Source organism: Aulonocara stuartgranti (genome assembly GCF_965226115.1).
Source record: "Aulonocara stuartgranti genome assembly, chromosome: 16".
Taxonomy (NCBI): Eukaryota; Metazoa; Chordata; class Actinopteri; order Cichliformes; family Cichlidae; genus Aulonocara; species Aulonocara stuartgranti.
Genome location: NC_138952.1, coordinates 15123561 through 15151109, shown reverse-complemented (window position 1 = coordinate 15151109; position 27549 = coordinate 15123561). Strand labels below are relative to the sequence as shown.

The window sequence follows — 27549 nt, the reverse complement described above, 5'->3', positions numbered from 1 at the left end:
ATGACAGGATAATGATAACATTGTAGGCTTAAATATAAGGCAAAAAAAAATTGACACACAATTAGATTGGCATTTGACCCTTATGACAAAAACGCTATTATAAAAGTGCTCAGATAGATAGATAGATAGATAGATAGATAGATAGATAGATAGATAGGGAAACTACTGTATTACAGCAGCATGATAAAGATAATAAAATAATAAAAACAGTACAATCTACAATAAAAAGAAAACTGCCCAATGTAAAAGTACTGCTGGCCCACAGTGAAGGTGCTTTAATGGGATGTAATACAAACATTTTTTACATAAACAGCAATACTAAAAATAATGAAAATAAAAAGTAAGACCGAAATTGTGCAAAGGAGTAGTGCAAATGATATTAATGTTTGACACAGACATCTGTGTGGAATTCTATGTCCTGGTGTTCATCTGGAGAGAGTTGCTGTACTGTTTTATTGAGAATGATGGGAATGATTTCCTGCAGCGTTCTTTATGGCTGCAGGGTTAAATAAGAGGGAAAGGAGCTCTGCTGCTTCTGTAGTGTAGCACGGAGGAAATGAGATGGATTGTTTGTGATGGAGAGCAGTTTGTTCAGTGACCTCCTGTCCCTCACTGGCTCAAATGCCTCCAGATTCTTGCCAATGATGGTTCCAGCCTTGTGGATTAGTTTGTTCATCCTGCTGGCATCTCTGGCACTGATGCTGGCTGCCCAGCAGACAACAGCAAAATAGATGGCACTCGCTCCCACAGACTGGTAGGAGATCTCCAACATCTTTCTGCACACATTAAAGCATCTGAGCTTCCTCGGAAAGTAGAGTCTTCTCATCCCCTCCTTGTACACGGCATCACTGCTGGTCTTCCAGTCCAGAGCAACAGCACCTGGCTTAGTCTCTTTTTGTCTTGTTGACATTCAGAAGGAGGTGATTTCTGTCAGTCTACGCCACAAAGCTCCTCAGACTAAAATTAAACAGATGAGTTTTATTTTGAAATGGCCGACAGGAAACGTGTCTTTATCGTCTCACCTAGCGTTACTGCGTTCCAAGGTAACTTCCTCCTCCTCCAATCCTGGCTTTTTGCCTTCGAAAACGCCGCCGCCGGGGTGCCAGTTGTGAAGCCCAGACAGCGTAGCAAAAATGCGTCTTCGGTTTTACTCTCTCCTAAAAATGAGTACGGAGTGAGTTTGTCACTTTAACAATTATTATATTTGGCTTCTTTTTTTTCTCTGCCGAGTGAAAGACGGGCGTGAATGTTGGCGTCATGTAGCCTCTGCTTTTCAGACTTTGGAAAACAAATCGGGTATTGTCGGTGAATTCTCGGGAGATGGCAGAATAGTTCGACCCGCGCCGGTTACCTAGCCCTCACAGCACTTTGAGGAAAAAAAATACCCCGCGAGGTAAGTTTTTATTATTATTATTATTATTATTTATCGTGACGTCTCTAAAATGTCATTTAATCCAGGCTATGCTGGAATATGCGCGCGGACGTTTCGGTAGACGTGGAAAAGTTTGCCGGAGACGGCTTCGTGACGCGCTCCCGTAAGAAACCCGTCTCCCTCTCTCAGCTGCTTTGTAAAATCGTGGCCTGTTTGGTTCTGCAGCCGAGCATATTTTTATCTAACGTGTCTTTCTTGTGACTTTGCAAAAACAAAATAGCCGCTTCTGATAAGCTCCCCGCGCAGCTCGGTGTACCATCAGCTAAGAGACCTTGTCAGATGTGTCTCTTGTTAATGAAAGGATGAGCGCCAGGCTAAAATAACCACAATCTGGTTTTCAACTGCGACTGTGCTGGGTTCTGATTTCTCCTAAGCAGTCGAATCAAGCTCACGACATTGCAAGTAGCTGTGACTCGAAGAGTTTTTGTCATGCAGTCTTTAGGAGGGTCGTTCCAGCTCGATCGTGCCCCATCATCGCCCGCTGAGCACTTTTAACATCACAAACGCAGTCCTGCGGGGCGGGCGGCGCCACCAACACTCATGAACACACAGTATGACTACGAGTGGTTCGGAATTTAATTTTGGGCAAGTTGGAAATATAAAAAAAGCTACTTAAACGTCACTGATAGAGCATCAATTGGATGTGGAATAGATTTAAACCAAACAGAAGATGATATGTGAGAACTACTTGGAGGGACAATCTAATGGAAACCTGGTAGACCCGCTGATGAGAGGGTGCCAACTTCATTAGAAAGGTGTTAATGCTGGCTGAAAACATTCAGAGATAATGGTGCTGATTGCAAGAAGTGTGAATGGGGAACGTCTCACACTTAAGTGCTCTTTCTCAGAATCAACTCATTGTTATAGATCCCACAAAATGACAATCCCACACACTGAGTTTAAATGCCAGGGAAGCCTTTCGAATGTGCACTTTCTGCTTTAGTCGCATCTTTTTAAGTTGGCTGCACTTGATGTGTCTGCGCATGACAATCTGATTGTCACACACACACGAAGCCCGAAGTCTGGCATGGGAGACTATTTGGGCGAGATCCATACTAATCCATCCATCAATTTTCTTAACGGCTTATGCAACTTAGGGTCAGGGGGGTGACATGTTCATTTTTAAAAGGGTGGTTTAAATTGAAAGCCGTCTCCATTCAAAGCCTTTTTGTCACAGTTTCAGGAAAAATCTCCATCTAGCCTGGGCCCTTTAATTGCTGCTACTAGCTGAAGCACACAGACGACTTGTTCACAAATATATTTTTCTTTTTTTTTTTCCATATTAGCTGCGTAGAGATGTTCAAATCAGTGAAGGCTTGAAGTGGATAGCGCTTTAGGGTTTTGTGTCTTGGTTAGTGGCAGCGTTAAGTGGCACTTAGTGGCTGTGTGGTTGTGTGATCTGGAGAATGTAACCCCATAGCTGGCCAGTCACTGAGCTGTGGCCTCTTGGCCAGCGCCGGTCATTCTCGAGGCCTGGCCTCATGGAGTCTGGCTGATAGCGGTCAGATAAAGCGACGTCAGGCTGTCTGGGTGACTGTGTGTAGTTCAACTCTGGGGGTGGGGGTGTCTTGGGGAGCCTGTTCTGTTCATCTGAGGAAATAACTACCAGTCTGATTGTGGCCGTTGTTCCTACCATTTTGGGCCTTTCCTCCCTCTCACCAACTCTTGGTCTGGTTTCAAACAGACTAACGGTAGTAGCTGAATCGTCAGCCAGTTATGTTTATATTTATAGAGCATCTTTGGTGGCCAGCGTGTACATTTTTCAAAAGGTTTCTAAAAGTCCCACATAACTATGTTACTTTTCAGTGGCTTCATTTTTGGTATGCTCACCCCCCAAAACATACCATGCTAACGTGGCAACTGAATAATCTGAAAATGTGTCCTCCGATATTATTTGTTAACTGCTCGCACACATGCCGAGTAAAGTAATAATCAAGTTGAGGATGACGCGTTATGAAATGAGAGATGCTGAAAGGCAATGCATAGTTTTTCAGAGAGGTAGACTACAGGCTGCAGTGAAATCAGAATTACTGCAAAAACTGCTGAAAAACAATTAGTAATCGAAGTATCACACCGAATACAGACAACCAGAAATTTGGCTTGTGATAGTGAGCTGAGGTTATAACAGTTTTTGTTTTTTAAATTTCCACATAGCAGCTCCCAGGTTCTTTATATATGAATATCTTGGCCCCTACACCAGTGTTTTCCTGTATCTGTTCCTCTTCTGACGACCATAAATCGCCTCATTTGCCCTGCAAGTCCGGGCTATTTCAGAAAATATGAAGCGAGGGGTTTGCTTTGAGGGGGGGGGGGGCAGGCTTCCGATAGCAATCATTTAGTGTGCCCAATAATTTGGCTGTCAGAAGCAGCTGGCAGTTTGGGTTGGAACAATATGCGAGTGGAGTGAGAGAAAAGCTCTGAAACCCTGCGAGAGTCTGTGTGTGTCGGGGGAGGCGGGGGAGTGGCGTGCGTATATGCATATGTGTGTGGAATCAGGTTACACAGTCTGTCATTAACAAGGGAACTGCAGTTATGAGACCAAGATAGACTGCTTCATGTCTGAGGCTCATCGCGTTTCCTTGTAGGTTGCTCTCAAGTTGGAGAAGAAAAGGAGGGAGGAGGGGCGAGGGAGGAAAGTGTGTGTGGATATGTGTGTAAACAGGTGGTAGGTGCAGGCTCAAGGATAGAAAGGGGAAAGAATCTGGCTTGAAGTGCGGTGTCAGACTAGCTACCTTCAGCTTTCTCGCGTCACGATTTGTCTGCATGTGTGACCCGGGCTTGTTTGTCTGTGTGCTGACTTACTCGAAAGTTTGACTAGCAACAGACCTGGCATCAAACGAGGCGGGCGACTGCAGAGAAACGCGGCATGTGGGTTGAATTTGCTTGCGCTCTACGCTTGTGTCCAGCTTTTTAGAAAGGGGCCCTCTGTCTGCAGTGTTATTTTTAGTCAAAAAATCCTTCAGCCTTTTAATAATCATCAGCCTTATGTAGCCCAAACATATCGCGATGAGAAGAGCTGTCTGGGACTTTGAGGCTCTGCAGGACATGGGAAGTTAGAGAGGGGGGAAGAAGAGAATGAGATAAAAGACTCCCTGTGTTTCTGCCAGATTTTTAGTCTTCCTCTGTTTGCTGTTTGGGAGCTCGCTCGTCTCCTCATCTGGTGGCTCTGCGCAGACTTATCGATTCCTCCTGTTCTGTGTTCAAATGTGGATGAAGACCAGTGGAGACAGAGAGAAGAGAGACGAGACGCTGCTGTCTCCTCAGATGCGCACACACACACCTAGATCTGCAGTGCTCACGGCTCCACTCCTCTCTCTCCACAATAACCCCAGACTGCACTGGAGACAGTCTGCAATACACATTTTATGAGCCCTTCACTCGCTTCAGTGCTCTTGTCTTATCGCTCAGCTGTTAGGGGAGAAAGTTATGGCTTTGTTTCAGTCTCTGCTTCTCTCTGATCTCATTCCCGGGCACGGGCTCTTATTTGGTGTGGGCACTTTGTCTGTGAATTGAAAATAATCTACGTTTCATCTCACGTGTCATGGGGTTGTAAACTGAAATGGTGCTGTTATGATGGTAGTGCTCTGCTGTCGTAGTCGATGGGGTTTGCTCGAATTCCCGTCCCCCATGCTTGAGGCAATTGGGCCATTTATAACATTTAGACATTCACTGCTTTTGACATCGAAGTAAGGATCGGCAACATGGCTGATATCAGTGTCACGGTGTAGCAGTATATTTTGCTTCGCACATGTGCCAAATCCATGGCTGCTAATTCTAATGACTATTTTAATTAGCAAATACTTAATCAGGTAACCACGAATGCCCCAGAAATTTCCGTGAACCTAAACAGGAGTAAAAAAACCTGACTAAACAGTGTTACTACATGATCATAAATAACAACTGCAGAGTCATAAATGATAGTACAGAATATCTACTTTCAGAAAATAGTTACATCACATTAATGACTTTATTGTAAAGGATTATTCAAAACGGTTTCCTTGTGCTCAGATTGCCTGAGAAGTCTTTGCTCGTGGAAGGCAGGAAACTCAAAGCCATTAAGGCTCGACTGGCAGGAGGATGTCATGGCCCCGATCAGTCTCTCTGCCGATCACAGATTCATTGTTTTGTTGCAAGCTGTTTACTTAGTGGTTATCACAGTGGTGTGATGAATGTTTTTTCCACGTATGGTTGGTCACTCACTGTGGATTATCTTGTTATCCGTCTGAGTCTTGTCACTCAGCTTTTAGAGCCTTCTCATAGCTTTTGGTAACTGCACTCAATGCTCTTTAGTCTAGTCGCCTGACTTGTTTTACAAGAAACAAAACTGGTGCAATGGGTCCACCTTGATACAAATCAAGGTGTCCTTTTAAGTGAAATATTGCCCCAGGGCGGTAACCTTTATAAGATGGTCATTTGGAGGGAGAATGTTTGTGCATTCCTTTGCTGGCAAACGTGGCTCTGGGCCATAAAGTCTGTTTGAACTGGCTGTTTCAGATGTTTTGATGCTGTGTGAAAATGAATGTCTAATTGCTATGGTGACTATTACGTAGAAGACTCGTTAACAGTGCCATCGCAACGCTGTAAAGCATTTAAGTTTGTCCCACCCCAGACGTCCCATACCACAAAGTCACGATACAGCCATAACATTAGTTTGTGAAGAGATTTATTTAGGGTTTCTTTTTGTCTTTGAAGAAGTTGCACTACATTCTGCGTGTGACAAAAAAGGCAAAGGTTTGGTGATTTTTCCCAATCTTTTCCAGAGTTCATGTGTGAGAATGTAATTTGATACTCATTGTTTACATTGCACTGTACTCTCCTGGTCTTTCTATCATATGTGTTTGACATCTATCTAACATTGCCTCAGGTGTTATGTCTGTTTTTTTTTCTTTTCAAATGAATCAAACTTCAGTGAAGTATTATTAGAAATGAAAATGGCTGTTTTTCTTTGTTGTGAAACAAGAAAACATACTTTTCATTCTTTCTTTATTTTTTCCTGTCACACAGCAAATGTTTGTATTGTTGGAAGCGATCTGCTTTATTGATGAAGCATTTATTTACCCGTTTCTCAGCCCACTTCCTCTTTAAAAAGCTACATTGCAATGAGATGGGTATTTGTTTCGTTTAAGTTTCTAATCTTTTATTCCAACTTGAGAATCATTGGAAAAACATAGACCTCCAGCATATACCGCACAAAAGATGGATGTAGCTATGGTGATGTCATGAGGAGTGGCGAGTGTGCAACTCTGCGCTCACTGACTTGTCAATCGTAAGTCATTATCCAGTGAGCGAACTGTGGCTAATCCTCTAAACGGAAAATTATGGCCAAGATTTGCAAAACAGTCTTACTTTTTTTTTATTCACTGACCTGAAATTAGTGACTGAGTCAGAGGTCAGACAGAGGTCAAGTCAGAAAACAATTTTGTCATAGACTTCTATAGGGCTGGAATTCTTTCTGCAATCGCAGCTATTGCCATCTGCTGGCGTACAGATGAAATGCAGGTTTAAGGCACTTCGGATCTGGAAGCTACGTCCTTATTTTATACTTTCTGTGGTCTACAGTTACAGTTGATTTGATTAAATTAAATTAATGTGAGGATTCACCTTTAGAAAATGATTAAAGTTATTACCTCTCAGGTAAGTGTTGCGATTTGTGCCACAGCTGTGACCCACTGGAGTTGTAGTTTACATCTTCTTTATGTGTTACCATCTTATTTAAAGAACAAAGGGGACAAAGTGGGTCTGTCCCCCGCAGTGTTTAGAACAAATGCCAAGGCTTACAAGTCTATTTCTAAAAAATTGAAACAATACTATATCTTATTAATTCCTCAGTTTTTGCTCCCAAAATGTTTTTGAGACTTTTTGCTTCACAAGGAAAATTGTGTTTGCTTCATAGTAAGATAAGTGGTAAGATGTTGGGTAATGTTTTCAGAGCTTTTGAGGATTGTTTGCTAATTTACCAGCTAATTACATTACAGTAATGTAAAGTTGAAATGTGATTCCCTAAAAAAAAAAATCACTAAACGTAGATAAAAGTGATGTTTTTGGTTTAAATATATGTATTTTTTTAATGTGACTAAGTATATTTTTTTCTCCTGCTAATTCTACCTCTGTTCATTCTTTCTCCTACCCACTGAACACATTTTAAGTAAAAAACAAAACAAAACAACAAAAAACCCCATATTGCTTTAGGCCCTGAGAGGTGGAGGGCGAGATGAGACACAACAGGAAGAAAAGAATAGTTTTTTGATTAAATTTGGTTGAGGTCCAGAATAAAGTGTGGGTGTGAGTGTGTGCATACACCTTAGGTAGCACCATACCCACAGAACAAAAACTCGCTATGCTGTTGCCTACCACAATTAATGTGTGAGTGAAACACTGGGCAAACAGAGGGGGGGGGTATTTGCATTTGATTACATTCCTCACATTGTAAAAGAGGCCGGCTGCTGAGATACTGCAAGGCCCTAAGAGATGGAGTTTGGCTGGAGCTAATGGGGCACTGCAGATTCCAGGGGACCTCAGAAGTCCTTTCATCTCCCATTTTGATGAGACCCTCGGAGAAAGAGGAGTGTTTCGAAAGGTTAATTCAATTCAACTCGACTCGATTCAATTCAGTTTTATTTGAACTGAATCAAATTCATGTAGAGGTTCAAAGAGCTTCACAGGCATAAAAACATTAAGAGCTTTGCTTTCCAGTGGCTTTCACACACACATTAGCAGTACAGAGTATTATGATATACGCTGGTCATACAAGGGCGCTGTGGAATGTGAAATTGTGGGCATTTGAAGTTTGGCAATGGCAAAAATGTGTTTTTTATGCAGGTTAGTTCTAAAATAACCGGGCCAGGTTGAGGGCGGTTTTCTCGTAGTCTGTATCATGACAGACATTATGTCAATTTAAGTAATCAGTTTTCACAGCAATATATATTACATAAAATATATAGCTAGCAAGTGGAAAGGTGAGACAACGGGGAAAGGAAGCTGAGTTGGGATTCTCAGTGACCAGGTGATTGTATGACTCGGAGGGAGCAGCCTTAGCTAAAGCCAAAGCTTGCACGTCGGGGACATGCCTCAGCTTTCCCCCAGCTCTAGTTTCTTTCTAGACCCTGGAAGAGAAATCAAACCAAGTACTGATGTTTGAGCATTTAGTGTGCACTCTACTTTTTAAAGTAAATTGATATTTTTGCCTTCTATTCAGTTTGTAAACATTGAATAAAGGAAGTCTGTTTTACACTCATAACCTTCTAAGATTTGAAGTTAAGCTTGTGCATTTATATTACCTTACCTTTAGTCATTCTGAGTGCTTTATTTTTCTAACCCAAGAGTGGTTTAAAACTGAGGTGAGCATGTTGATTTTCCAAGCTGTAGTGCGAATACGAATGTGGGCTGCTGCAAAGAGGACGATTTTTTTTTTTCGCCCTCAGGTCTGTATTACACCCACATCCACCTAGGAGCGAACCATCTGTGTGTCCCTGATGGCATGCTGGCACTTTGGCTGTCTGGGTGTGGGTCAGCAAAGAGGGACAGGGACACGAACAGCAGGATCTGCATTGCCCTAGTCTCTGCCTGTTTCTTCTCTCGCCACCCTGCAGTTTGCTGCAGTTTCCTCGGTGCCCAGGCTATTTGTGCCATGGTAACTGTGCCAGCCTGCCAGCTCAGACACAGATTCCACCTCTCGTCTCCCTCTTTGCCAGCATGATGACTCAGCAGCTCCTGCAGGGCTTCAGCCTCCTCCCTCCTCAACCTCGGTGATACACCATGCTCATCAGACAAAGTAGTGTTTTGTCATCCTCCTCTTTAGCTGACCTGAATACAAAACAGACCCAAATAATAAAGCGTCCAACTAGATTAATATGTGTCTTGTATCACTTTTAAAATGTCAGCTATAAATTATTGTGGCAATAACATGTTGGCTTTAATCATACTTAATGTCTCGTAAGCAGAAAATTCCTCAAATGGTTAAAATCACAGCTGCCTACAGTGGGAGAAATAATTATTTAATCCTCTGCTGATTTGCATTACAAATCACATTGATTTACATGTCATTGAGTGAAATAAGTATTTGATCCCCCAACCAAAACATTAATTAGTACTTGGTGGAGAAACCTTTGTGGGCAAGCACAGGAGTATGATGTTTCTAGTAGTCGGCCACCAGGTTTGCACAGGTTTTAAAACGGATTTTACAGAAACTCACAAAATCCTTTAGGTTTCTTGGTTACCACTTGGTAACTCAAAGTTTCAGCTCCTTCCACAGACTTTCTAGAGGATTGAAGTCTGGAGACTGGCTAGGCCATTCCCTGACCTTAACAAGCGTATTCTTTAACCAGTCCTTTATTGACTTGGTTGTATGTTATGGGGTCATTGGAAGACCCATCCATGGCCCATCTTCAGTGTTCTGGCTGACGGAATGAGGTTCTCGTCCCAACGTTTATTGTAGCTTTTTGTGTCTATTGGCCCCGTGACGTTTTGAACTTGTCTTGTAACCTTAGCAGAAAAACAGCCCCAAAACATAATGTTTCCACATGTTGTATCTGTGAAGGTTCTCAGTCATCCAGGTCATCGTAGTCTAAGGAGCTTGGAAAGAAAAGTGTCTGGATTTCTTGAAGTTGCTTGAAGACATTTCATGTCTCATCCGAGAAGTCCAGACGCTACGCTTTTGTTTCCACTTGTTCTTTGGGTCATACTCGGCATTTCTTTTCCTCCAAACATGGCGGGTGGAAAGCTTGATTTTTGGTTTCATTTGACCACAGCACTTTCTCCCAAGCATCTCCGAATCATTTAGACCTTTCTTGGCAAACTTAAGATGGTGATGCTGAAAGACTTTTGTCCCTGTTACAACTTAGTGTGTCCTAATATTAATTTTTGGGTTTTCCACCACCTTACTCTTGATTATCCTCACCCCATGAGTCAAGATCTTGCATGGAGCTAAAGATCCAGGCTGATTGGTAGTCATTTTATATTATTTATTATATTTCATTCATAATTGCACCAAGGGTTGTCACCTTCTCACCAAAGTTTTTGCATTTGTTCTGGTAGCCCATTCTAGCCCTTGGACAGCTCTTTGGGCTTGTCCACAGTGGTGGAGAGGTTGGAATGAAAGAAATTGATGCTGTTGATAGATGTGCTTTATACACATCAGGATATGAGATCAGGAGTGTCTGTAGTTGATGGATTGTAATTTGTGTGCCACACGTGTGAATCCAGAATCTGTGGCTGCCAGAATTTTGGGTTCTAAATTCTGGCTCGATTGTAGGGGATCAAATACTTACTGCATTTAATAACATGCAAATCAATTTTATAATTTTTTTTTTTTGTAATGGGTTTTTTCTTGATTTTTTTTGGCTGACATTCAGTCTCTCTCCATTAAAAGGAAACTACTAAAAAAATTAGAGACTGTTAATTTCTTTGTAAGTGCGCAAAATTACAAATTCAGCAGGTGATCAAATAATTATATTCCCCACTATGCATGCCTTTTGGTCCAGTTGCACCAGTAACAGCATGTGAGTAGCATGTTTAATTATCTCTATCTAATCACTTTAAGCTCTGCTCAACTTCTTAGAGTAATGCTTATCAAGATGGCCCTCTGGAGTGAGATCACTGGAAAGAGTCTGGGAAGGAATTGTGGCATCATAAAATGGCAGCGGCGACATGCAGGATCACTTTAAAGTTTTTCTAGTAGCGCTCGGCAGCAGTCTACCCTAACATACTTCTCGCTGAGCCATGTCTATTTCAGGTGTTTATCTTAGATTGTACACACAAGGGCTTGTTTGTGTTAAGCTAAATGTAATCTTTTATGTCTGCTCATACAAGGTCGGTACCTACGCAGAGAATCTGAAGCCCTCGTAAAGAACGTCTTTGGTGGAAAAAGTATTTCTATTCTTTACTTTACTGAAAGAAGGAACGTCTCCTCCATTTAGAATGACGGTATTACCACCTGAATGTGCCTCAGAAAATGAAATGCAAAGTTACTGTATAACGAAAGTGCAAGCAGGTCAACCTTTTCTTTATAGCATACTTGAGTCAAATTTTACCACTGGAACAGAGGAGCTCAGAGCATAATAAATGGCATCCAATGCAAACTGACATTTCACTTTCAAGGAAGGCAAAGAGAAGGAATGCACATATAACATTATTTTCCTCAAAGTATTTTAATGCATATCAAAATCAGGGCAGCTTTCTCAAGCTCGTAGCATTTCCCTCTGCCTTATAGTATTGTAAGGCTTATTACAATATTGGCTCCAACCACAATAAGCAACTGGGGAAAATATATCTTAAGTTATAATAAGCATGTGGCGTTCATACCAGTTTCCTATTACATCACAACTTCAGAGGACATAGGAAGAGGGAATTAGAGGAAAGATGGGGGTTGAGACAGAGTGGGGGAATGAGAGCACACCCTTGGCAGGATGTCAGCTCTGTGAGCACACACTACACGACGCTGCCAGAGAATTCAATACGCAGGGGTAGAGGGACGCAACACACACGCATTCACAGTACGACAAAATTGTCTGCTCAGATCAGTTTTGCAGATGCTAGCTCTGCTTCTTTTCCTTCCCTAAGAAAGCCTTCTGAGGTTTCCAATATCATGTCTGGCTCTGTGTTTATGAAGCCCAAGCTGTTAGCTGGGTTTATGATATGCTACCAACTAGCCATGGCCTATTCATAGGTGGGAAACAGTTTACTGTGCTTATGAAACATAAATATTGCTATTAATGCATAAAGTATACTTTGAATTCCTGCATATGCATACTGTACTGTTTGAAACTTGCAGGGACTTCACATTTTAGTCTGAGTTTTTTTAAAACTCAGACTAAAATATTTGCCGTCTATCCAAGAAGCACACACATACCCAGTGAGTGCCTCGTTCCTTATAGCTTGTTAAAGACAAAGTGTTTGAGTAGGCGAGATGAACTGAGACAGACATAATTTCATTGCCCCGTGGAGGCTGTTTTGGCAGTAAATATAAACAAAAATGCAGCAAATCATTTGCCTGCACTAATTGATGCCATTAAGCAGAGCCTTGTGACATGCTCTACTTAGTTAATTGAGGTTAGTTATTGATCTGTTCAGTGTTTGAGTCAGCATGTTGTGCTTGATGTTGTCTTTTTTGTTTCTTACCAGTCGTATGAGTCAAAATATCAAGATAACGAGGAACACGCATCTGTTTTATTTGGCCTGGGCCTTTAATTTTTTTTTCCTTCTACACCTCTGCTTATCTCTTTGTCCCGTTTCCTCCGGCTTTCTGACTCCATCACAGCTCTGCCTGTCCCCCCGCTTCACCTACCCCACCCTTCCAACAGCATGGCGCCCTTCTTCTCACTGTCCCTCTGGGCGCTGACACTAGACACCTCCTCGTCTCGCTCCCCCCACAGCCACCTCCCTCCTTTTAGCCTAACTGAGTGTTGCGGCCCACCGTGACCCACATCTCTCTCGCACGCTCGCCCCGTTCTCTGCCCTTCTCTGACCCACTGTCCCCGAGTTGCCCCTGGGCTGTTCCTCCCTTGCCTCCTCATGCCCGCCTGCCCCGTGATCTTCATATCTCCGTTGCTGTTCCCCTCTCCTCTCCGGTCCAAAGGGAGCAGACAGAGCTCCTGATTATCTCTGTGTGGCAGCCTCTGTTTTGTGCTCTGATTAAAGGAGCAGCATGTGGTCTGTGTGTGAGCGGCCTGTGCAGACGCCGCCGTTGGCCTAATGCTAACATTACGTGCTTAATCATTTATGTCTGGGAGACGGGCACAAAAGCTTGGAGGGGTTGGGGTACTTATCAGCGGCGCAGATGCACTGAGGCGCAAACGCACATGGTGCCAAGAAAACGTTCCCGGTGTTTGGTATAGCATAAACGGGGCACGCTCTAAGCTACGTGTATGCTCAACACTTGCATATCAGCTTTATAAAATGGTTATTTTGGCGTTTGCAGTGTGAGATAAACAGGTGAACTGTGACAAAAAAAATCTGTCCAAAATGGAAAAAGCCCTACTACTGCACAGCGTATGTGACGGTTCCTACAAATGCATTAAATATTGAACGATTAGACTGTCACCAGGTCTCTAAACGATAGTATTCGGGCACCCACACTGTCCTCCTCTCTTTCTCCTCCTCCTCCTCTTCATGTCTGTCTGCTCCTCTCCCCTCACTGCCAAGCAGCCTGTCCCTCCAACACGCACACACACACACAAACTCACACACTCACGCACCGAGGCAGCCAATAGGAGAGCACCAGTCTCCCCATTGCTTGCCACTCAATGCCTTGTTGCCAGGACAACAGGAAGGCATGAGACCCACTTTACTTGAGCATTTTAAACTTGGTGTTGACTTTTTCCCCCTGAAAACAAGAAAAGGTCTCCCTCTGTAAAATCACTCACTCTAATATTCCTACCTCGATGGGGAAATCCTGCCATTTTCAGTCCGTCTTATGAAGTAGTCCTCTGAAAGGAATTTTCACAAAGATATCACCAGTGTGCTGATACAGAAAGATAAAAATCACAATTTCATAGTTGGAGTGCCATGTACATTTTGTTTTTGTTTTCATTTTTTCCCTCCCCCTCTCCAGGTCTACAATGACGAGTGTGGACATGTTTCTGTTAGTTGTGATCCCACTGGTCCTCCCCTGTTCAAGCTTAGAAGGTAAGTCTCTAATAATAAACCAAAAGGCTGCTTTTTACATCAGGTCTGAACAGGAGCGGTATCGAAAGGGACAGAAAGTTCCTGTCGACAAAACCAGACAGGATCCAATTCGGTGTAGTGTCCGTGCTAGATATCCAGAGAATAAACAATATGTACAGTGCTTGAAAAGTTGTGTTATGGACATCTGAAACACCCCCTCCTCCTGTGAGCTAATTAAAATACGCAGTGTTACTTCTGTTTCTTTCACTGTCCCCCCTCAAGTTTGTTGCATGCATAGAACAAAATTCATGCTGCCCCCCTGTTTCACCACCCCTCCTCAGTCTGTCTGCCTTTCATCTGCTGTCTGTCAGTGTTATTTTAAACTACTGCAGTGGCAGCGGATTACAGTAGAATTTTTTTCTTTATTCTGGCAAGCAAAACTTTCTCCCTACATCTTCAGTATGTATTATCGCTACATGCAAACAAGTAGCGAGCATTGATCATTTATTGTGATTGAACATGAAGGGTCATATTTCTGCCCTCATCTACTGTGGGACCTGTGTCTTCTCAGACATAAATCCTGATCTTCTAATTGTTTCCTCTTGCAGGTGAGGGCGGTGTGAGAAATGAATGTTTATGTGACGGATCATCCTGCAGCGGTGGGGACCGATGCTTTGGCCAGGAGTGCTTCAGCTCTCTCGCGGTGATAAACGGGACATCGGTCGTTCGTAAAGGCTGCATTTTGGGGGACGAAGACCGATCCTGGAGCTGCAGATCCACACCAACTCCTCAGCTGGTGGTGAAGTGCTGCTATGGGCATTTGTGTAATATGAACATCTCCCTTAACTTCCCACTAAAAGGTGAGGCATTTGCAAAGAGAATTGTGAAGTTGTCCTGCTTTAAACTCTGCAGAACTTTGAAATCGAATTTCAGGACAACTTTTTCAACGGATTTGGAAGTTGTCTGTGGTAGCTGACTCCTTAGCCCCTTTTTTCAATTACTACCTACTCAACTCGGCTTGACTGGTTTTCCATTACAATCCAGTACTACCTAATGCGTGTTGTTGTCATCATAGCAACATGTCCGATAGACCTGCTGCTCCGTCTTGGCTGGCTTGTCTTGACCTGGCTTTTCGTCAGACTCGGGGATCATGGCATCGTTTTTTGTAGCCATTTCCCTCGTTGCCAGGTTTCAAAAATGGTGGTTTTAATTTTCGTAAACAGCGCTTTCGTGACTCATCAAGTGACGCTACCGACCAACCAATTCAGTCTCACAACGTCACATTTTAGTACCACCTCGGATTGCTTGGAACCCTGACTGATCAGGTACTAAAAAAGCACCTGGTACCAGGTACTATGACCCAATGGAAAACCTTAAAAACCATGGTGAACCGTGCCGAGTTGATTCAAGTAGGTACTAATGAAAAGAGGGCTCTTGCTAACAGCTGTACTGGTGGAATTCACAGATGGAAACCCAGACGAGAAGTGTTTGGACTGTAACACCACTTTTTTTCCTCTGAACTGGCAACAGTTGACAATGGATGCATTGTGTTTTGGAATTTGGGTCCATTCATCCCATTCTCATGATCCAGCAAAACAACATTTTGGGCATAACTCAAGAATTCGTACACTAATCATGAAAACACACTTCATAAATACCTAATAGGATAAAATAATCAACAAGCAATCGTGCAGGACACAAGATCTTGTGTGCTGTTTCTAGGTTGTAGCTTTTTTTTTTTTTTCGCAGCAATGTGTATATCTGCAGCACTGCCTGCTGTCATGACTACAACTTTGTTTTCTAACATAATCAGCTTTCTGTGCTATGCGTGCAAACACATACAAAGAATTTTACCTAGAATATGATAGTCTCAGAACAGAAAAAGAAAAAGCTCAGCAAGGTCGAGTCAGATCTCTTGTATTCATCTTTCTCAATACTGTAACTCAGAAAAATGTGCTCAAGTTGTGTATTTCTTTATACATCAAATGCCACTCTTTATCCTAGACCCTCGACTTGACTGACAATAAACACCCTTTGGTTCATAAAATGTAAACATGCATTTAAACTGAAATTTATTAAGTTATACAAGTGCAAAGTTGTAACTCTTGGTTGTTGTTCAAGCTCTGTGCTTCAGCACATTCAATTTCAAGTAAGCTAATGGACTCTGTTAAAGTCTGTTTAATTTCCAGTAGCTTTATGCTATTATTATTAGAGCCGTGTGTGAGATGCAAACCTGTGTGTGAAATTATTCTACAGTATAGCTGCTTAGTTGTTGTGTGCTTTTACAGTTGATAATGACAATGTATTTAAAATCGCAAGCTAGAAAATCAATTGATCTGTCCCATGAACCATGTGCGTGCTTGTCAACAACTAAAATCAAAGATTTAAACAATCTTTTCTGGTCTGTTTGAGTAGGCCTCCTGAATAAGTGTTGTTTCAACAAAATAGTAAAATTTGTTTTATATCAGGAGATGCTAGATTCAAACAGGCAAAACATTTTCTGCTCTCTTTGGTGAATGTCCAGCAAATGGATCTTTTCAACGTGCATGATTCTGATGTGAGTGAATGCCTTTTAATTTAATGGGTTGCTAATGGTATTGGTCTAATGGGTTTCCCCACATATCTATTTCCTCTTATCAGATGTACAACTGTCTGCTGGCAGACCAGTCCTCAGAGACCAAGAGTGTGTATGCGAGGGCGGTGTGTGCGAGCATGGCCATCGCTGCACAGGCCAGCACTGTTTCTCCGCTCTGAAGATGATTGATGGGGCAGCCGTCCAACAGAAGGGCTGCCTGAGGGACGACGAGGAGGGCAAAGCCACCTGTGCCATGCCACCCTCATCGGCCCATGTTGTCAAGTGCTGCCAGGGCCATCTGTGTAACATGAACGTCACTGTGCAAGCCCCAGGGAAAGGTGACTTTGTACACATTGTACAGATTTCTGTTTGCTGCTGTTCCTTCACGGGCCTTATGTAACTTAGGATTGTGCAAAAGTTTCATGGATGATTGGGGTTTTTTTAACCAAAAGATAATCTTAATTCATTGCATTTTTTTAAAAAGTTTTCTTTCTGAATCTTTTGCAGGTACAGTAGTCCAGAGTAAGTCCCTGAGCAAAGAGGAGCATGAGTGCGTGTGCGAGGGTGGTTCATGTGGAGCACAGAATCGCTGCTTGGGCTACCAGTGTTTCTCATCTCTGACAGTCAGCGGCGGCATCATAATGTCCCAAAAAGGCTGCTTTAAGGTCTTAGAACAGAGCACGATGACCTGCAAGACCCCGCCTTCCACAGACCAGATAGTTGACTGCTGCCAGGGACACCTGTGTAATATGAACATAACTGTGGAGCTCCCTGTCAAAGGTACAGCACAATGCTACCCAGAATGCATCACATATCAGATTGTCCAAGATTTGCAAGAACTCTGCTCTCAGTGTTGAACTCTGAACTCTTTTTTTCTTTTTTATCAAATCACTAACCACATTCAAAGTACTACCTAGATGTCTCATATTCAGAGAAGGAGTAGCCGTATGGTTGGTTTATGCTACGGTTTACACTAAGCAACACACATTCATATTCTCCATCATCCTCTACTGAGATGGCTTCAGCTTCAGCTGTGAAATTACCTGCCATGGCTGTTCTGGACTGTTTCTGTTGGCTTGAGTTACACGTCCATGTGGTCACACTCCTGGCATGTCATGAAACAGGAAAAAAAGGGGAGACGGTGGGCAACTGGAGGGAGGTTTTGAATATTATTTAGTCATGGTCCACTTCTCTTCTTTTCTCTCAGTGGCTGTCAGGGCTGGCTGACAAGAGCCCAGAGGGTGAAGCCACCTGGGATTGAAAGAGTCAGGCATCGATACACAGAGCTTTTGTCCTTTTTTATTTCTTTCACCTGTACCTTAGCCTCGACAGTCATGCATTTGATACTACGGCCTACATGACGCATTTAGATCTAATATGCCTTAATCTTATCATCTTGGTTGTGCATTGAAGGGATAGATCAGTTGTGAAAATGATTACATTGTATCCAGCACTTTCCACAAATGGTTAAAATACATATTTACAGTTTATTAATGTCAGTTCATTCTGTATTGTACTAGTAGTACATAGTATTACGCTAATGCTGTTTTGTTATTGAATTTTAGTTTTTCTCAAAAATATCCTAATTTAAGCCCAAAAATTTGAAAAAAGTCTAAATAAATGGGAGTTGGTTTCAAAGTTGGTTCACACGGAACATCTTGAGTTTAAAACAAATAAGTGAGGTGATACATCCCCATCTGTAAAAGCCCACATCTGACCACATTTCGGTGATACCATCCAGCAATACATGTACCATATACCGCTACTACCATACCATACGCATGACATGCATACTTTCCTATATTGCAATCTTCTGTCTTTTGAATTCTCACAAATGCAGATAATCATGAAATAAATTTTTTTTTTATGTAACATTTTGCAGCTGAATGCATTTCGCCATGTGTGTTTGATTCAAATATAGTGAGCCCCTAGAAAGTGTTGCTAGTTATGTGTATTTGGAAGAAGGAGTTCATTATGCAAGTTGAGAAAAGGGGATCATTGTCAGTGCTGGAAGCAGAGCCGAGCAGTCTTTTTCCTTGGAATGTTTGGAAAGTGTGAATGGTGGTCAGTTCCTCAGGATGGCCTCTGCTGACTTGATGAGCTCTACTATGTGTGCATATGAGTGAACACTCTTGTCTGTGGATATTCTTTATGCACCTTCACACCCACCCCGACTTGTTTCTTCAGGAAGCCTGCAGAGTGCTGCAATCCTCTGTTTTGTGTATGGTTGAATCCTCAACCTGTGTGGTCCAAGACCGCTCCCTCATTGTGTCTGATCCTGACGCTCAATGAACACTCTCCAGTGTCGTTTACTGCAAGCGACCAATACCAACTCTAGATTTAAAAAAAGAAAAAAGAAGCTAGATTTAATTTGATTATGTTCTAAAACCATCTAACGGGATGACCTGATAGTGACACTGTAAATTTTTTCTGTCCCCTTAACAGCTGATGAGCAATCCAGCTACAGTGTGACCACACTAGCTGTTGTCATCGTGGCACCCATCATTGTCCTCATCATCCTCTCTGCTGTCGCTATCCTGGTGTTCAGACGGATCCACCACAACCAAATGGAGAGGCTAACCTCCCGAGATGCTGAATATGGAACTATTGATGGCCTTATAGCTTCTAATGTGGGGGAGAGCACTCTAGCGGTGAGTAGTCGATGGCACAAAGGTGGCTACCTTCATAACGCACCTGAAAAACCAATTTTATTAGCAGCTCAAGGAATAGTATAATGCACTAGTTTGTTTGATATAAAGCCTAATCAAATTCCAGTCTTTTATTTGCACCCATTACTTTCCCTTTGTATGATGCCAGGTATGATGCACAGTTTCTACTGCAGACTTGCACTGTAACAGAGATCCAATAACAGAGATGTGTGATTCCTATCCTCTAATTATGTGTTGTATTACCTTGAGGGGTTCCTGTGATGATTTTTAAACACTGTTGGATTAGTGGGGACTTTTACCTTCCCTTTGTATGCATTTCCACTATTTACAGGATAAAAGAGTTGCATCAGCTTCATAAACAGAATTCAATCTTGTGATTAAGCCGTGATGCGATGGCACTGCAATTATAGTCTCCTTCTCCTGCCATGAGTTAAACCTGTAAAACTCCCATGTTTGCCATTTGATAAAAAAGTACTCATGTTTTTAGTAATTTGAATGAAATTATAGCTTGATAGTGTCTAAACATAGCCTTATGTAGTTTCCGCTTTAAGTATGCAAGAGTAGTGTTAAGTTCCTTATCATAGAGCAGGAGTAATCCTCTGTGCGGATGTCTAGTGGACATGCAAAAAGTGAGGACAACTACTCATCTGTGGTGTCCGCAGCTGTCAGCATGCATGTCTGCAAGTGTGTGTCATCCCAGCCTTGGTTTACTGGCTGTTTGGGTCGATTTGAGCTAGATCAGTCTCCGAATATGGTTAAATTGAACTGTGCAGACTGTTGCTCTGGACTTTCTTTCTTACTTTTAAGAACCATTTGTTCTCGAGGAAAGAAAAGTTAAAGCAGTTGTACACTAGATGCATATGTATGAATTTTGTGGCTGAATGTGTGGGTGGTGCCATTGCTCCTCCCAGTTTTTTTCCCCCAGTCGGTTAGAGGGAATGTCTTTTGCTATTTCTTTTCTCTCCACCCATGCATGGATTGTGAGTTTTCTGCGGTTTTGAAGCCCGCTAAACTAATCCAGAATTTAGGTGGAGTCCTGTGGTTAGCATTTAGTCTGAAAGACAACCCAGCACATTCATTGGCTCACACACTGTGTAATCATGTTCAGCATAAACTGAGTCCAATTGGTGCCTTAACAAAATACTTGGTTGTTACCGTGCGTTTTACCATTCAGTAATCTTTCAAGAGTTGTTCTCTTTTGATAAACGTCTAAACTTGTGGTCTAAACTTTTGAAATTCCAGATTATCTGATTTATTTTTGCAGCACCACGAGAAAGATTATTATGAACAATGGCATGCTTGTGGAAAGTGTTTGTCCCTCGGTAGCTGCTGCCTAGACTTGCTCTCTGGTTCTAATGATATTGCAACGTACTGATCACATTCTGCTGCTTAACAGCCCGGCCCAAAGATGCACTCCTAAAAACAATCCTCCTGCACCAAAGAGAGGGGTTTAAACTCTCTACAGAGCAACTCATCATTCATTTTACAGCCTCTGCCTTGCATTCCTGTGTTGTGATTCCAAATTGTCTCTCAGGCAGCTCTTGCATTATGCATTTGTTTATCTGAGGCATCACTTCCCTCTATTTTCAATCCTCATTCTCCCCTCCTAGTTAGTCATTTGTTTTGCTCAGCTGCTGCTGACTATGTTGCTGTGCACTGCCCTCCTGTGTTAGCGCTGGGATGCTGCACGTCTTGCAGATGAGATAAAAATAAAAGGCTTAGCAGCATTGCGCCTGTTTTGGAGTCTGGCCCTTGGATTAGATAAAATCTTCAGCACCCACACCAGTCACCAGGGAGGGGGTGGTACTTCTGTTATTTACTCAGCAGGGGGCACTCTGCAACACTAGCACAGAAACACACACACACCCACCCACACACATTATCTTGGTACACACAGCTTGGCCCCCTCCATCCCATGTGGGTGCCACATCAAAGACAGCCTGCTTGTTATTAATCTCCATCGGAGTCCCAGATGCTCCATATTTCACCATTTTTAGGCTTGAGCCACAGGATTCTTTTGGGACTGAGCTTTTCATTCATATAGATCACATGCAAATTTATCCACAGACGCACAAATAAATCCATAAGCTCTTTTTCTCAATTTAATTTTTTTTTCTCTTTCCCAGGATTTGCTAGATCATTCCTGCACTTCAGGAAGTGGCTCAGGACTCCCTTTCCTTGTTCAGAGAACTGTTGCACGGCAAATCACACTAAATGAGTGTGTGGGTAGGTGTCCTGTCAAAAGCTGTATTCCTATTTGTGATAGCACAGTTGGGGAAACAAAAAATCTGCCGCCTCTTTTCATTTTAAGGTGACACGGTAACTGAGCAGACTAAACGTCCTCCAAAGAAATGTTGAGATGTAAAGGGTACTCCATCACTCAGATTAAGCATAGGGGCAACTTTACAGCTTTGGCAGCACAGATTGTGACGCGACAGACCTGCAGCCATGTATATTGCGTGCTTATATACCGACCAGCAACAACATTAAAAGCACTGATTTGTGAGGTAAATAACATTGCTGCTCTCGTCAGAAATTTGCTGGGAAAACACAGTTCCTGGCATTCATTTGGATGTTACTTTGACACTTACCACCCACTTAAATATTGTTCTTGAGCACCCCCAACTGGGAATCAACACTCACCAAAAGCAGCATCCTCCTCCTGCAGCATAATCTGCCTCACCACAGTTTAAACTGCAGAAACCGACAGAGTCCAAAGTGCTACCCTGCTTTTAAACTTTCTAGAACCCAGTATAATCGAGCATCTATAAGAGCAGTCTTGTCAAGAAGGCCCATCCTGCAACCAACAGGAACCAGAGGTTATAGTGCTAATGTCCCAGTGCCCAACAACACAAGACACACCCTGAAAGCCTCTGGTTTTAATTTTGTTGTCGATGGGTGTATACCAGATTACAGTACTTTAGAATCTCATGTTTGATATATATTAAGGTAGAGCTGATCATTAATATAGCTAGTACAGTAATTTACAACATTTCATGTAGTATTTTACAGTCTGATAAGTCTACAAATAGAAGTTCCTGGTTCATATTTAACTTTTCATATCTTGAAAAAGGTGTAAGACTAAAAAGTCCTGTGTGAGCATTCAAAACATGAAATTCAGGAACTTCCAAATCTTCAGATAAATCATCAAGAGAATAAAAATATGAATTTGAAATTGGTTGCAAAACAGACGAGCAGTGTGAGCTTATCGTGAAAGTGGGCCAGAGTGAATGTGCAACAGTTCAGCAGTGAAGTCCCCAGAGCCACAATTGCAATTCAGTCTTGAGATTGTTTTATGATAAGTGTCAGTGACAATGCTGGCAAGAGTCAGCATATTTTCAGGAAAACAAATTGTTGTGGCAATTTGTTTTTATGAAAAGGTACTCATGTTGAAAGTCACTTGTGTTGAAATGACTTCCCTAACCCTGCGTCACTCTAAACCATTTTTTTATTACAGTTATGACTATATTAATTGGTTTTTGGCCACTGGGGGGCAGTATAATAAGCTGTCAAATATAGTAAGCCTACAAAGTTATGGCTACTAATAAAATATAAATATAAATAATTTAAGGACATTAGCATTCAAAGTACACTTTCTTTTTTTGCCCTGATACATATTATTTCAAATAATCACTTTCCCTTTAGGTTATCTTGTTTACGATCTTTTAACAGGTAATTGTTTGTAGCTGTTTAATATTACACTTTTTAATATTACACTATCCATTCAGTATCTTGATAAGTTAAAAAGCTGCAGAGATGTTTATGCTATAACAAATATAATGAATCTTCATTGTTGCCACAAAAATGATTAGTGCAGGTTTGAATGTTACACACAATGGAGTCCATCAAGTGTGCTCGTAGTAAATTTAGTGGAATATGAACAAAGTGTGTGTGTGTGTGTGTGTGTGTGTGTGTGTGTGTGTGTGTGTGTGTGTGTGTGTGTGTGTGTGTGTGTGTGTGTGTGTGTACCGATTCATAATTTTTCTTTTTACTTGTCAGGCAAGGGCCGTTATGGTGAAGTGTGGAGGGGCCAGTGGCAGGGAGAGAATGTTGCTGTTAAAATTTTCTCCTCTCGAGATGAAAAGTCTTGGTTCAGAGAGACTGAAATCTACAACACTGTGCTGCTGAGACATGAAAACATCTTGGGTATGCAACCTTTAATAAATGATCAGGTTTAGTGAGCTCTGATATGCACTGAAGGACACAACAACCATTAAAGTTGATATCATATCAAGCTGTCACTCTTAGGTGCAATGCATGAAAACTATATAGGTAGTGTGTTGTATAAGGATGTATAAGGATCAATGCATGCTAATTTCTCCTTGGTTGCATGTTTACATTTCTGTTGATGAGCAATATTTAATTTCATATCTCTCCACGTAGGCTTCATCGGTTCAGACATGACCTCAAGGAACTCCAGCACCCAGCTGTGGCTCATCACTCACTTTCACGAGATGGGCTCCTTGTACGATTACCTTCAGCTCAACACCCTCGACGCAACCAGCTGCCTCCGGATGGCGCTCTCCATTGCGAGCGGTCTGGCGCATTTACATGTCGAGATCTTTGGCACTCATGGCAAGCCAGCTATTGCCCACCGAGACCTGAAGAGCAAAAACATATTGGTGAAAAAGAATGGACAGTGCAGCATTGCTGATCTCGGTGAGAATAGTGTGCACGTGTGTTTGTGTTAACACAGCAGGGGTCCACAACGGTGCAATGACACGCATGGCAGGCAGATGTCGCAACAATTCATAAACATGGAAAAACTTTGAAGGATACAATTAGCAATGTCTTTGCTTCGAGTTTTGGCTTCTTCTCTTCCTATATGGCAGAGCAGGTCAGCCACTAATCAGAAGGTCGGTGGTTCGATCCCAGGCTGCCTCGCCTCTGTCAGTGTGCCCAAGGGCGGCTGTGGCTACAATGTAGCTTGCCATCACCAGTGTGTGAATGTGTGTGTAAATGGGTGAATGACTGAATGTAGTGTAAAGCGCTTTGGGGTCCTTAGGGACTGAGTAAAGCGCTATACAAATGCAGGCCATATATCAGTGCTGATGTGGCAGTATTCCTTGAAGGGCGACAGTCAGGAGATTACTGCAGCGGCTACATGCGCCTTAACGGCAAAAATTTAAAAAACAAAAGTGACTGTTAAAGATATTACTGGTGAATCGTGAAGGCGGGGCCCCTAAGCTGACTACAAAATGTAGACCATCATTTGCAAAGCTGTGTGTAGGGTCTATAATATTCACAGAATAATGGAGCGTCTCGGTTTTAGTATTTTATTCAGTGCAATCATTAATACGGCTTCGATAAAAGCAGATCTGAGCTGATGCACGTGAAGATTAGCTGAAGAGGTTAATTGAAGGTTACAATTTATTCATTGCGTTAGAGACGTATTCGCTTCATGGTCGCTCAATTTGCATCTGTCTGTTTAGCCGCATTAGTTATTTCGAAAAAATATCCTCTTCCAGGTGTATTGCTTTGCCCTTAACCGAAAACACATTTTGAGGACCTTGGTTCACTTTATCTAATGCATCAATGTTCCGTTTGCAGATGCTTGAATAACATCTAATTCGGGGACAAGCCATAACCTGGCGACAGGCTTGACATGTTTACAGGCTCGATTTAATAAATTCTGCTCCGAATGACGCATTTTGCTGTCCTTACAAACATGGTAGCTGCTGTTTGTCTCCTAAGTGAGTTGTTGTTGGGTTGGAGTACATCCTGTTTGGGCGAACAGGGCCACGCATGGTGAACAAATAGCCTTCCAATCGACTGATTTAAAAGATGAGTGTCGGAAAACTTGGTCTCCTCTTCACTCCAGTATCTGTATTAGTTATTGTTGCCTCACTTGGATGATGACTTAATTAAAAATATTTACTAATTACCTCCTTCAGAGAGTTAAAGTATTTTCTCTTTTAATCTCATTGATTACATGTGTATAAGAGGCGATTTTAAAGTGTTCTTTTGTTTCCATTTAAGGTCTGGCTGTCATGCATTTTCAAGACACAAACGAGTTAGACGTGGGGAACAACCCTAAAGTTGGAACAAAGCGCTACATGGCCCCTGAAGTGCTCGATGACTCCATCCAGATGGATTGCTTTGAGTCCTACAAGAGAGTGGACATTTGGGCCCTGGGCCTCGTCCTGTGGGAGATCGCCAGGAGGACAGTCAGTAATGGTCAGTACATGTTTTACACAACACTGTCCTGTTGGATTCAGCTCTGACCTGTTGTGATTACGTCACTAAGGCACAAGGCCATCTGTTAGTCTTGGATGGGTGTAGTAGAAACTATAAGAACAGCTGCAAATATTATGTACGCGATCAGAAAATTGGGCATGGCATATTTGTGCTGTTTGCAAAGATACTGCATTGAGGTGGCTGTAGTCAGGTCTTTCTTCAGAAACAAAACAAGTCATGGCTTCAGCTTGGACTGAGTAAAAGCTTTTTATATATTGATTTAAAGATGTAGCCTTGATACACTTTCTGTGAACTAAAACCCACTTCTTATCTTCACTGTTAAAGGGGCTTTAAGCAGGATTTAAGATATTGAGTGGACATCTCAGTCAGCAATCATTGTAATATATATTTTTATACTTTACACTCTTAAACTGTGCGATCTCCGAAGTAAACTGTTCTTCTTTGTCTTCTTCTTGTAGGAATTGTAGAAGATTACAAGCCCCCTTTTCATGACGTGGTCCCAAATGATCCGAGCTTTGAAGATATGAGGAAGGTTGTGTGTGTGGATCAGCAGAGACCCAACATCCCAAACAGATGGTTTTCAGACCCAGTAAGTAATGTTACTTTTGTCAGAAATACACAAATGAAGTAAAATCCAGAGTTTTTAGTGTTTACATCAGGCACATTGATCGATTTCCATTTTTCCTCTTTTTTAGACTTTAACCTCCATGGCTAAACTCATGAAGGAATGCTGGTACCAGAATCCGTCAGCCAGATTAACGGCGCTGCGCATCAAAAAGACTCTCACAAAGATCGACAACTCTCTGGATAAAATAAAAACAGACATTTGAGCCTTCCCCGAGAAGACGAAGCAGGCATGTACTGAGGGCCACTGAAGATGTCCGGAGGATGGACCACCTTAGAGAAAAATCTCAAAAGATAAATGACTCAATAATTTCAGTGCCCTTATAGTGGCACAGACTTATATTTATTTTAAAACATTTGAGGGACATATTTTGGCATCCAAAGATGGCTTACCAGGCATTTCCGAGACTGCCGATGGTCTTAGAAATGGGAAAATATCTATTTCAACTTTTATCATAGGAGCTTGACTATTAGAAATGTTCTTCAAGGAAGAAACTTACCAGGGCATTTGAGTAGGGTTGCTTGTTTTTAGAAGAGCAGATTTTGTTTGAAAACCTTTTTTAGCTTGGAAAATGTCTGAACGCGGTCATTTCTTTATCTCTTTAATTGTACTGTGTTGTTCTTTTGCATTACGGTCGATCCATTTGGAAAAGATGTCAACTCGCCGGTTGAACTTGCCTAGTCAGTCAGCAAACTTTGTAACACAGTAAACATGTCGAGGTGTGTCTCACTTTGTGTCCAGTACCACTGTTTACAATGCTGTCAGAACAAGTTTCTTGGGATTTTGTTCAGTTCTGTAACATTTAGTTGTACAGTCAAGTCAGTGGCACCATCCTTTTCCCGATATCGTCCAACTACAAGGTACTCTGTTGCAAACCTTTTGTATATCATCATTAACTTTACATTGAATTATTATTTTTTATCTTGTTTTGCTTCTTCAGCTTTACAGAGACATATGCTAAAAGAACAAATACAATATCTGCTAGATGATGCTGAACTGTATTCCTCCAGAGGCCTGTAAGTAAGCCTGTAAAGCCTGTATATTGTCTTAACGCGTGCATTGTCGTCTTAATGCGTGCATTGTCAAAGTAACTGAAGTCAAACTTCAGCGTTTTTTAATTTCTTTAACATTTTATATCAATTAGTTATTTTTTTTATTAATTAAAATGTGGAAAAAAAGAAGTAAATTACATCTGACTGGTGTCTTGATACTGTGTCGAAGTGTGTAGAAATATCTCAAAAGTCTGTAAAAGAAATTCACAACCTTGAGATCAATTCAAATGGTGATGCCTTCTCTTTTTCTCTGCCACCACCTTCATCAGGCTCCTGTTCAGTAAATCTTTCTTCTTTTGATGTGACCTTTCTTCAGAGTCATCACAGGATATCTTGAAGGTTTAATAGATTTTTGGAAGTCTGGCGGCTATGCTTACATGTATTTGATGCCTCGAATG

At 42.0% G+C, this 27549-nt stretch overlaps 2 protein-coding genes across 7 annotated transcripts in view; both read left to right on the top strand.

The window, feature by feature from the left end:
* Positions 1-9277, top strand: part of LOC309690256 (coiled-coil domain-containing protein 148-like) — a 44259-nt gene extending 34982 nt beyond the window's left edge. For both annotated transcript variants that reach the window (XM_082507223.1, XM_082507222.1), the window contains one exon: positions 8854-9277. In XM_082507223.1, coding sequence (XP_082363349.1) covers positions 8854-8905 — 52 coding nt within the window. In that variant the 3' untranslated portion in view covers positions 8906-9277. The remainder of the gene's footprint in view (positions 1-8853) is intronic.
* On the top strand, positions 1047-27288 carry LOC309690255 (activin receptor type-1-like). 5 transcript variants are annotated; one of them, XM_082507219.1, is made up of 13 exons: positions 1047-1167; positions 1278-1393; positions 13980-14053; positions 14641-14892; positions 16673-16945; positions 17115-17387; positions 19053-19258; positions 21403-21502; positions 23276-23422; positions 23660-23935; positions 25256-25453; positions 25933-26063; positions 26170-27288. In XM_082507219.1, the coding sequence occupies exons 3-13, from the start codon at positions 13987-13989 to the stop codon at positions 26302-26304; spliced, it is 2058 nt and encodes a 685-aa protein (XP_082363345.1). In that variant the 5' UTR covers positions 1047-1167; positions 1278-1393; positions 13980-13986; the 3' UTR covers positions 26305-27288. The 5 variants fall into 5 exon arrangements, with proteins under 5 accessions (XP_082363345.1, XP_082363347.1, XP_082363344.1 ...); XM_082507221.1 differs by having other exon boundaries at positions 1264-1393; XM_082507218.1 differs by having other exon boundaries at positions 1047-1174.
* The last annotated feature ends 261 nt before the right edge of the window (positions 27289-27549 follow it).